This window comes from Micrasema longulum, unplaced genomic scaffold (assembly GCF_059751315.1).
Source record: "Micrasema longulum isolate JH-2025_06_02 unplaced genomic scaffold, ASM5975131v1 h1tg001371l, whole genome shotgun sequence".
Lineage (NCBI taxonomy): Eukaryota > Metazoa > Arthropoda > Insecta > Trichoptera > Brachycentridae > Micrasema > Micrasema longulum.
This window is the reverse complement of record NW_028278557.1, coordinates 23,117-35,145: the sequence shown is the minus strand read 5'-3', so window position 1 is coordinate 35,145 and position 12,029 is coordinate 23,117. Positions and strand designations below refer to the sequence as shown.

The 12,029-nt window shown below is 31.9% G+C and overlaps 1 protein-coding gene across 1 annotated transcript in view; it reads right to left on the bottom strand.

The window, feature by feature from the left end:
* Window positions 1–11,660, bottom strand: part of Shaw (potassium voltage-gated channel shaker cognate w) — a 177,394-nt gene extending 165,734 nt beyond the window's left edge. Inside the window, exon 1 of the mRNA XM_088235396.1 lies at window positions 11,452–11,660. Within this exon, the coding sequence (XP_088091522.1) occupies window positions 11,452–11,660 (209 nt within the window). The remainder of the gene's footprint in view (window positions 1–11,451) is intronic.
* Between the last annotated feature and the right edge of the window lie 369 nt (window positions 11,661–12,029).

Below are 12,029 nucleotides of genomic sequence, written 5' to 3'. Positions count from 1 at the left end.
GACTTCCCTTTGTCGCCACTTGGGGGCGCTGCCGGCACGATAACTAGTACCACGTGATCCTAGTGTTCACAGCGTTTCAAAATGCTCGTAATAATATATACAAAAACAGTTTCAATAACTATATTTTACGTTAATCAATTTAAATGTATTACGCTTTTCTGAATTTTTTCGTATTTCCCATTCTTCATCTGATTGAATTATTTAAGCAACTTTGTACGAGTATCTCTCTCATCAGCGGTTTCTGAAGTTCACACAAGGGTTGTTTATACCATTATTTATTATTTTTTAGTAAGTATGACGCAGTCAATTTTATTACTTTTATCTTAAAACGATCTGCTCTATCGTTGACTTCAAATATAGATGTTTCATTTTTCCAATTTTAATTTTGATGCTCCATAGATATTTTTCTTTGCTGTAATTTTGTTTTTCCCTCTTTTATTGCATGTTTTTTGACACCAATCTTCGAAAAAATCAAATAAAAATTTATGGTGTTGATTTGGAGAATGATACCACTGCATATGTTTATGTCATAAATTTATTCTCACATCATATAGCGAAGATCGTGCGTTTGGTTTCTTCCAGAACCTCATTTGAAATTATCTTAAAAGAAATATTACTTCAGATTAAGATCATACGCCTCCTTTATGCGGAGTAAATGAATTACATCTGACAGTCGTGTATCTCGGAAACATTACTTCATCATTTTTTATTTCTTTTCGGAGTTACATATGTTTCACTAAGTATCAGCAGACGAGGTGTGTGAGGAAAATAACAGGAATTTTTAAATTTTGCGGGTTTGGAGAGTCCAATGTTTTCTAATGTTGGTATACATGCCCCTGAAGTATGCTAAAATTTTCAGCTATATTCATTTTTGATTTTGACTGTGGCAGCCGCTAAGGTTAGACGTGTTTTTATGAGCTCGGAGATTTAAGCTTGTTAAAAAAAACGGATCAAAGAATTTGTATCAAATTTTTGTGAAAAATAAGAAAAAGTGGAACAAAGTATGTGAAACGTTAACAAAGGCCTATGGTGAGTCTGCCATAAGTAAAAAAAGAGTTTACGAGTGGTATAAGCGTTTCCAAGATGGCCGTGAAGCCGTTGAATATGACGAACGGCCCGGACGCCTCAGCATATGTGCTGGGCATATGAGCTGAACATATATGCTGGGGCGTCCGGGCCATTTGTTTATGAACAACCGATGAAGACGTGGAAAAAGTAAATAAAATGGTTATGAACGATCGCTAAATCACAATTCAAGAAGTTGCTGATGATGTTGGCATATCGATTGAAATTTTTTCGAATGTTTTGGGTATGAGACGCATGGCAGCGAAATTGTTTAATGTCGAACAAAAACAGCGGTGAATGGAAGTCGCTAAGGTGTCACTAAATGAAGTCGACGACGATGCAATATGACTCAAACGTGTTATAACAGATGACAAAACATAGGTTTACGGAGATGACGTCGAAACTAAAGCTTAATTGTCCCAGTGAAGGCATTCTGGATCGCCAAGACGAAAATCGCCGAGCACGCGGAACGCGTCTAACCTTAACGGCTGCCTCAGACAAAGTAAACAATGAATACAGCTGCCATTTTTTAAATACTCCAGGGCTATGGATACCAATATAACAAAAAAATATATACTTGGACTCTCCAAACCCGCGAAAATGAAAAATTCTCTTTATTTTCTAAACACACCCCGTATATATATATTTATATGTATGGATGTCCAAGGCGTTATAGGCAAGTTCAATAAATAATTGAATGCTGATTATACGTCGAGCGTTTTATAAGGAAATCCCCGGAAAAAAAGATTTTAGTAAAATATACAGTTTTATGTTAAATTTTCTCATTACATGCTACGAAAAATGCCGAAAAAGTTTTATATTTATAAATGTTCTACTAATAAAGCAATAATTTTGACAGACTTTATTTGCCCGATATTGTACTCGAATCTTATTCCTAAAAATGATTTTAAATCAACAAATAAAAATAAAGCAGAATTTTCTCCGTATCTATTTGCAATATTATAAAACATTTCTAAGAATGTCATCACAAAAATGCAATTGAATGCATCTCAATAAATGGAATCAACGACATGAAAAGATACCAGAGAATAATATTATGCGCAGCGTACTTCATATTCCAAAGTGTTTTTAGAGAGCTTCCATTTGCAAAATATATCGACCGATTTTTGATGAATGATTTTTTTATAAAGGTATACATCAGGTGCAGTATTCAGCATATGTATACTATAATGTACCTCGCTCTGGCCTCGTGGTGTAATGGTCAGCGCGTTTGCCTATCATGCAAAAGATCTCGGGTTCGATTCCCGACATGGTATGCTCTTCGAAATACTCGGCAGCTAACGTTATTTTTTGAATCTCCTGGCAGTCACAATAATTATTACAATTCACCAATACCTAGACTACACCGGCTAGGTAACGAGTATGGTGAAGTTGATATATTTTGTCGGTCTTAATATAAATATAGGTTAAGTATTCAAAAGGTTATAAATTAATTTGTGTAAAATTTCTTAATATTTTTCTTTATTTGCTATTTTTTTTCTCATGTATCTCTATAATAATGTATAAACTTATATGTATATGTATGCGTGTATGTTTTCATATGTAAATTTTAAAAATATTTTTCTATTTTCTATGTTCTATTTTCCATATACCTATGTAGGTACATTTCCTGATTTTTACTTATTATTGTATCTTTTAGCTTTTCTTATGTTATCTTTAATTTTAACTAAATTTACATACTCATGTTTCACTGCAGCACTTAAATATAATTTCTTAAATATGTAAAAGCCCATAGGGCGTGTAAATTAATAAATAAATAAAAAAATATTTAAAGGATGTTTTTATAATTGAATATTTCATAGTCCCTGGACTAGTACCTGAAGTGTAAGACTGATCATCTTACCTTTATTTAACAAAAATGATCAACATACGCTGCGATTGGTGTACCAAAGTCATGCCCTATGCACCATTAGGTGCGAAAAGGGAATGATGATGATAGTTAGGTGTGTGAAACAATATTTTTAACTCAATAGGTACATTCAGGAATAATATAAAAGAAAATTGAGTGGGTATTAATTAGCCCGCCCCGTGGTTTACTAGATAGCTGAGCTTAGTTAGGATTTAATTTCCAGCAAAATCAAAACAAAATCGGTAGTCAGATGGCAGAAAAGACCATATGTAATTTTTGTAAATGTTTAGGAGGGCTAAAATAAGACTTTGAGTCATTCTAGATACTAAAATATTTTATTGTTTTGTCCAGTTTTAAATAATTAATTACCTTTTTAAATATATGACGCTGGTTGATGGTTGAGCCATACGATATCTACCGAGCGCCTGATGTAATCAACTTCATCAAGGTGGGACGCTCGAGGTAGGCTGGCCATTTAATTAGAATGGATGACGAAAACCCCATAAAAAGCCTAACTCTCTCTGTATCACAAGGACGACGAAGGGAAGGCCTAAAATGCGATGGATGGACTGCATTAGTGCAGATATGACAATGTTCGAAGTGAGGAATTGGAGAGGAAGGGCAGCAGACTGACAAGAGTGGAGGAGACTCGTGGATTCAGCCAAGCCCACCCTAGGTCTGTCGAGCTTATGATGATGATGGTTGATGGAAAACACGATTCGTTTATTGTCAAGGTCGTAAAGCATCACAATTTCCTTACAAAATATGATGATGTCATATTTTGACAGATGATCATTGATGGAAAAAGGGATTCGATTGTTTATTGTAAAGGTTGGAAAGTATTATATTTGATATTACAAAATACGATGGTGATAAATATGATAGTTGATGGCAAATACAGTTCGTTTATTTATTATGACAACTCTAATGTATTGGAGCGAAGTATGGAATTGGAATAATAATTATGAAAGTAAGTTAAACGCTGTTGAAATGCGATCCCTCGGATAAATGTGTGGTAAAACGATGAATGATAGGTGCACAAATGTCGAGATCCGTGAACTGTGTGAGGCTGAGACATGCATTATGGACAGAATCAAAAAAGGGGTGCTGCATTGGTTTCGACATGTAGAGCAAATAGACAGGGAAAGAACGGTTAAAAGGATCTACGATGCGAATGTTGACGGATGCAGAACGAGGAGGATCGAGAAAGACATGGTATATCAAGTCCATCAAATACTCGAAGATGGACATGTCAAGAGTAGGAATAATCGGCGTGCGTGCAAGAGAAGATGTATAATTGTAGAGAAAGCGAGGTCTGGATGCAAAGACAAAATGATATGGCGTTCCATCGTCTCTGCCTATCGAGGTATTATTTTTTACCTTGCTTATATTATACAAGGTTTATATTTCAAAAAACAATTTTTCTGCGATTATATTACTTTATTTTAGATAAACTGTTGGGATCAGGAAGGATTTTCTAATGTGGGCCAATCAGGAACTTCTCAGCATTTGCTCGTGTGGAGAGGAAACCACTTAAAATTCTTCAGGAGAAGCCGGCCTGTTGACAGTTGTCAACAGGCCTTCCACTCCACTAGAAGAGTGTTTGGTATTTTGTTGCCTACTTTGGTTTATTTTACCAATTGCCTGAACTTTATTGATCATGTATATTGTAAAGGTTGTACAGTATCACAATTTTTATTACGAAATGTGATGATTAAATAATGATGATTGTTATAAATAAATAATATTGAGAGAGTATGAAGTACAATAGCCAAGGTACCAATGTATGTGCTACAGAACCAAGCCAATATACATAATGCGTTTCAAACATGAAGTGTGCCACGTAAAGGGTTTAAGTAAGAGCGAATGAATGAATGTGAAACTTTGATACAAGCACTTAGTAGCATTCGATTCGAATAACTTCAGCATCATGACCGTACCTTTATGTGTGCATGTTTGTAGATCTCTCCAAACTTGGGAGTTAAGAAACAGGTAGAGTTTGTGAAGTATCGTTCACGTGAAAAACTGAATAAAGCGAGGTAAATTCGTTTCAGCGGAAGAGAAGTTTCGGATCTAATCTTCTGTTTCAAAGTAAAAAGAATTTTGCTGAAATGTCCCGTAATTTAGAATGTTTATTCGAGTTTAAAAAACCTTTTGGGTTCGAAACTGGGACAGATTTGGAAACAAGATTTTTGCATTGTATTTAACCCTAAATTCACAAACAATTGCCTCGAAAGAGATGAAATTAGGTCGTTCGAAAAACGAATGTTTATGAAGAAGACGTGTTGCAGTAGAAAGACGCAAAGATGGCCGCTTTGTTATTTATTTGGCGTGCTGAATATGGCTGTAATATATTGATATGTAGTATTGTGTACATAATATGATATACATAACAACAGAAAGCTACATATGTACCGACGATCATGCGCAAAATAAGTATCGAAGAAGCTGTTTGCTGCTTTGTACACTAGCGTTATAATACGCCAACGTATTTAGCGAAACTTCATTCACTGATCAAGAACAACCTAGTGGAACTCAGAAAAAAGCTTTGACTTCTGCAATTACATAAAACGGCTTATGACAAGGTCCTGCTGTACACGATGTAAAACAATCCAATGTATGGATCACCGAGGATAATTATGTGTTGATTACTCAGACTATTTTTATCATTTGTATTTCATTTGAACAATCTATATATATAAAAGGCAATGTTTGTTTGTGTGTCTTCGATATACTGAATAACTACTGGACCAATTTACTTGTAGTTTTTAGCGAAATATAGAAATTTGCCACAAACACATTAATAACTCTTAAAATCGTCAATTAAGTTAATGTTTTTTTCATCGTTCACCAAGTCTGCATTCACCGAAAATGCATATACGAAATATTGGAAGGATGTTATTTTTTAAGTATGAAAAATGTTTTTTTTTGAAAGTTTATAATCAAGATTCATTTTTAATATCTCCCAATCATATATTTTCCTTAACTTTCTTATATTTCTAAACATTTATTCATTTTTATCGGATTTTTGGTAATACTTCAATATTATTATCTGACATTCAATACATTTTTGAAAATCGCATTACAAAATAAAATGCACCCCTGTTGGTGAGAAAGGCGGAGTTTGACATTTGCAAAAAGATTATATATATGAAAATTAATCATTGAATGTTTGAGAATTCAACAATAAATAATTTCATAGGTACCTACTTAAGTTCAATATTTAAAAATGTCGTGAAAAAGCAAATAGCTCTATTGCATAGAACAAAAGCGTTTTAAATTTTTGGTTAGGTTTTTAGTTTGACAACAAACGTGTAGCGAACGGCTTTGGTTTGCTTTTTTAGTTAAGTCCTTTTTGTTCTTAATGTGCGATATGCCAGGAACATTTTCTCATATAAATAGTAAAATGAACGAAAATGTCGATATACTGTTCTATCAACCGTCAAATATTTAAAACCACATTTTCAAGTATTTTCAACTGGCTGGTGTTTCATATTCTTACTAGGTACTCTACTTTCTACTTGGCTTCTTTGCCTCTTTACCAGATAATATGGCGCTACGTCTCTCAGTAAAGCCAGCTTATATCTCGACTGAACTTCAAATCTCCGTCAAATGTTCGTCTAAGTAGATTGGCGAGGATCTTAGTGAACTTTTTAATATATATTTGCGGTTCCTATCAGAGCTATGAAGTTAGTAATTCTTAGGGTCTTTTCAGCCTTTTACCTCTTTTGAATAAAAGGGGTTCTTTGGTTATAAGTTTAGAGAGGAGGTACGAAATAAGATTGGCCGATAATGTTCAATTGATTATGGTCTAGGGAAACAAAACCGAGGACTCAAAGACAAAGAATTTTAGTCAATCTATTGAAAAAATTAATCATTACAAACCATCAATAAATTTATATTATTAGTATTTTATCATTTAACTTTGTGGTCAAACATTTTAAATAAATGTATGTGTACAAATATTTAGAGGGGGAAAAGTGGAGAATATTTTATAAAAGGAAATATCGAAGCCTATGCATTTATAAGGGTTATAACCATACTGTCAATATTATATGTCATTGGCTGGTTTATGTGGCGACTTTACGAACTTAATGGATAATACGTAACAAGACTATATATTAAATATTATTTTGTGTTAACATTTTACTATTTGAATTTTTGTACATGTATTTTGTTCGAAAAATACGTATCCTTTAGTTTATTATGTTAATATTACTATGTTAATATTACTTTTTCAATCTATTTAATTTCTTTAACTTTTTTATTTGTAAAAGAAAAAAAAACCTGCTGACAAGCCGGCTTCGCGGTTTAGTGGGTTTCATTATTTTTTCTTTTATATTTTCTGTTCATGTATGAATCTTCTAAATAAAAATTTATAAATAAATTAAGTGTTAGTTAGTGTTGACATACAAATATTTACTATAATTTATTATAATAAATTAATGTTTAATATTAAAAGAACATATTATATAAATAATTTGATTTAACTGTATTAAGCTAGACAAAAGATTTTCTAAATATGTTAGTCTTTTTAAGTATTGTGATTTATATCGAATTATAAATATAAAAAAAAATAATATGAATATTTATTAAATGAATATTTAAAACATTTTTACATAGCAAAAGGTCTCCCATTGTAAAGAAAATTACTGTAACTTACTCATTCAAGTGAATTAATAAAAACATTAAAAACATATTAAAAAGTGTGTAAATGTTAACATACAAATATAAACTAACATTTATTTTGGTATAATAAATTAATGTTCCATATTTAAGCAACGCCTTTTTAAAAATAATTTGATTAAACTGAAAGAAGCTCGATAAAAGATTGTGTATATATGTCTGTTTAGGTATTTGTGATTTATTTCGAATTATAAATATTATATTTATATAAATTTTCAGCAATATTAAAAAAAATATATAAACAGCAAAAGGTTTTCCAATGTAAACGACATTTCTGCAATTTAGTTATTCAAGTGAATAAATTAAATATTATGAAAAAAATTAAACAGAACGGCACATAGAAAAATCGACAAAATTTTCAATGATTCTTTTAAGTATACTAAAAATATTGTGTGCCTTGAAGCACGTTTCAATCTACAAATTACTTTTAGTTGGAAATTGTAATTGATTTGTTGAACTTTATAGTAAAACAATATACTGTTAGACTTAAGAAAATTCCAATATATAGGGATGATCAAAAGAAACAAAATGGACAAGACATTCCAAGACCGATGGAACTTTCCCCTACTTTAGTACAAGATTTTTAATATGACGCGAGAGTAAAATTTTTGAACATTGTTTTTCTAGGGTCTATGGTGAGATTAAAAACAGTGTCAAAGAGATGTTTAAAACAGTTTTTGTACAAAAAAAACGGGAACAAAAGAAAACTAAAAATAAAAAAAATGGAATGCACCGCGGAAAAAATGTGAAAGGGGCGCATTAATTTGCTGAACAAAAACTGAAAAGAGTATTTAAAAAAGCAATGAAATGATAAAATCTCATAGTTATAATTCACTAGAAAAGCACTTTAGATCTATTGCATCGAACCAATGCGTCCCAAATTTTTGGTTTGGTTTTCAATTTAACAATAAACGTGTAACAGACGGTTTCGGTTTGCGCTTGCAATTGTCGACCTGCGTACCTACGGCTCGTTGTATTCATGTAAACTGTATCTAACTCCGTGGTTGATAAGCATATGCTGATTTTTGTCCCTATGGGAGACTCAATTAGCCAGTAGCGTGTTATTACTTAAAGATAAAAACACTCCCTATCAAATTAATAGTTGAAAAACACGATTTTTAACTACTTATTATTCTTATTATCTTTTTTTTTTATTAATATTAATCTACGTTTATACCCTTAGCAATTCATTTTTTTAAAAACTAAAATCCCTCCAAGCCACTTTCTGTAGCTTGTTGGTGGATTTAATTATTAACCGGTTACGAAGCTATAAATCAACTCCCAAAAAATGCTACCAAAATTGACATTTTTGTGTAAATTTTTGTATCATACAAATTCAAGTATCATATAAATCCAAGTATTATTTTTTATTTAAATAAATACACAAGTATTTATAGAGATAAAAAGGTATTTAAATATTATTATATATTTCCACACATAAAACTGGGCATCCCCATATTACTTTCAACAGTCGATCTACATTTTATCAAAGCGATCCATTTCCATTTGAAGAAAGCAGGTCCTTAAACCAGATTTGTGTTTTGAAAAGGATTTAGACTCCTTTGTTGCCTGATTCAGCAAGTCAAAGATCCTTACTTAGACCTATCGCTGAGAAATGCCTCTTAGATGAAGCTATTATACTATTTGGTATGTTGTAATTTACGTTAGATAAATATCTCATTATCATAACATAGTTTTTTTTTGTATTTGTAACTAAAGAATACCTACTGTAAAATTCAAAAAAGAAATTATAATAAATAAAAAATAAAAAAAACGAAAATAGGAAATGTTTAAATTCACTTAGCATAAAATATTACATGAATGGATTTAAAATTATTTTTTAAATGCATTTATATATTTCCTTTCCTTCTATTGCTACTCTTTAATACCATGTTACATAAATAGCGGATAATATGCTGTTTATAAATAAAATTAAAATTATTACACTGTAATAGGAAAATATTACACATAACGATTGCCGATAAAAATATGTCAAATGGTTTAGAAACAATAAGTTTTTTTGTGGAGAAATGTTTTCATACAAAAATTTAAAAAAATTACTTCAAAAAAATACGTCGCTCGAAAAAGGCAACATGTTTGGCCTTGACAGTCGAGTCGTCAAGATTTGTGATAATGTTCTAAACAAATTTGAATGACCACGAACAAATAAACGTGAATCGTGACGTGTTAGGGGCGTGCCCAATGGAATGACTGTTTTTGCGGGAAATCAAAATAACAAATGAAAAAATATTTTTTATTGGCAGAATTTTTTTTTTTCATGACTATTTCATAGACCTTTATTACTTTGAAAATGTGATGAAAAACCTGATATTTCCTTATTGTTTGTGCATATTAATAAATGTTGACTTGAAGTTCTATCCTCACTGTCTTATTCTGTAGAATTCGAATGTTTTTGGTTTCATTTTGTAACATCAAAAAAGTATAGACGCTCAGTAATTTATTTTTGATTATATTATTTTTGAAAAATTAATGTATGGAGCGAAACATGCGAGCGCTTTCACAGCAAATATTATAAAGTGTCGTTCAAAGTATCTTTTAGGGTATCCGCCCTTAGAAGTTCGCTTTTTGTTGTTTACTGTATACCTGTATACCAGTGTTTTTAATCTGTATCTCGAGATCCCCAGGGGGGCAAATAATTTTAAAGCTTCCCTTGCACGTTCTGGATATTTTTTTATTTTTTCGTCCACAGAACGTTAATCTTTCACGAATTACATTTAATTTTAACCTTGTACTAGATCTCACAATTTTCACATATATTTCTTTTTATATTTTTCAATTTTATTGATAAACCTTTACGGGTTAAGTGCATTTAACAAAATAATTTTATTTTAAAAATTCATATTCTAATGTTAATAATTAAATTTTTAACATCTTTTGTAAAAGTCGTCCGAGTCTTTTGTTAAGTTTTGTCTGCTAGTTTATTGTATAATTTCAGTCCGTAGTTTATTAGTTTCGACTGTCCTTGTCTCGTTTTAGAAGATGATACCATACGTTTCATATGTATATCTTTTATCGTGTGCGTTTAGCACACTTGCATAGATGCGTTCAGTCAGTTTTATATACTAAACTAGATACAATAATTCCATGGAAGTCGATACACTAGCTGTATCTACATCTAGCCATTGATATATGTATACAGTTGATTCAGCACTAAGCACCCATTTTGTGTTCCATCCAATCTAAGGTCTGGAACCTAACTTGTAGTCAGTAAACGTGTAGCAGCGTAAACATGCACGAATTCACAGTAAACTGGCACAAGCAGTTAGTATTTTTTATTCTACTACGCGTTTGCACGGCAATGTTCACGCGACAATGCCTATTTAAAAAAAACATAATTTCAGAATAACGTTTTATGAAGCGTCATCTCTATTTCACTATACCTTAGTGCATCTAACGCGTATTCCTATTCAACATGTTTATGAAATTTAAAAAAAAAGTGACATTAAAAGTTTCACAACGAGGATCGAAGATATTGAGGAGTTGAGACGAGACGTGACAAAAAAAGAGGAAGAGGGATCAGGGCGCAGGGCTTTATATATCTTTGCCTACGTAACTGGTTTTCAGGGTTGCCAATTTAGAGAGTCCCTTATATCCGGTCTGTACCTGCTTTGAGGCACCACAGTCTCGATAGAAAAAAAAAATAACGTCATTTAAATCCGTGGTAAACGAATCATTTAGTAAAAATTGGGTTCTGGACGGTAGTCATATTTTTTTTATTCGTGAAGTGGTCGAAAATTACATAGCAGAAGGTTAAAAAACACTGATGTTTACTACAGGGCACTGATAGGTTATACTAAAGTATTCATTACCTGTAGTAGTTGAGGACCTGCGCGAAGACTCCAGGGTGGCGGTCGAAGAAGTACTCGTTGAGGATGGGGTCGTAGTTTGCCAGAGCCTCCGTCAGCCGGGATAGTCTTGTGGCGGGGATCTTCTTCAAGGTGGCCTTATACGTCTCGTGCCGGATACCTCCCACGTTCAGAACCACGCGGTTCTCCGCGTCCATGTTGATTAGATTCATCTCTGGAAACAATACGTGAATGTATTTCTAACATCGACTATTTTTTATCTTAGTAGTATGACATTTTACAATTTTTTGTTTGAGTCTCTTATACTGATGAAAATGCGTCCTGATTAATTTCTTAACTGTTCGCCATATAGCCTTTAATTAATATTGGTTAAATAAATTTATAAACAGTTTTTATAAAAGCATGATGAAATACGCAAATATAAAAAACATGTTTTTTTCAAATTAATTTTATCGCCCACAAGGCTTTTTTATGAAAATAATAATAAATTTAATGTAGGTAATAATATATAAACAACATACAATTGAAGTAATATAGAAATATATTAATTCATAATAAGAGAAAAAAGACAATTATTCCAC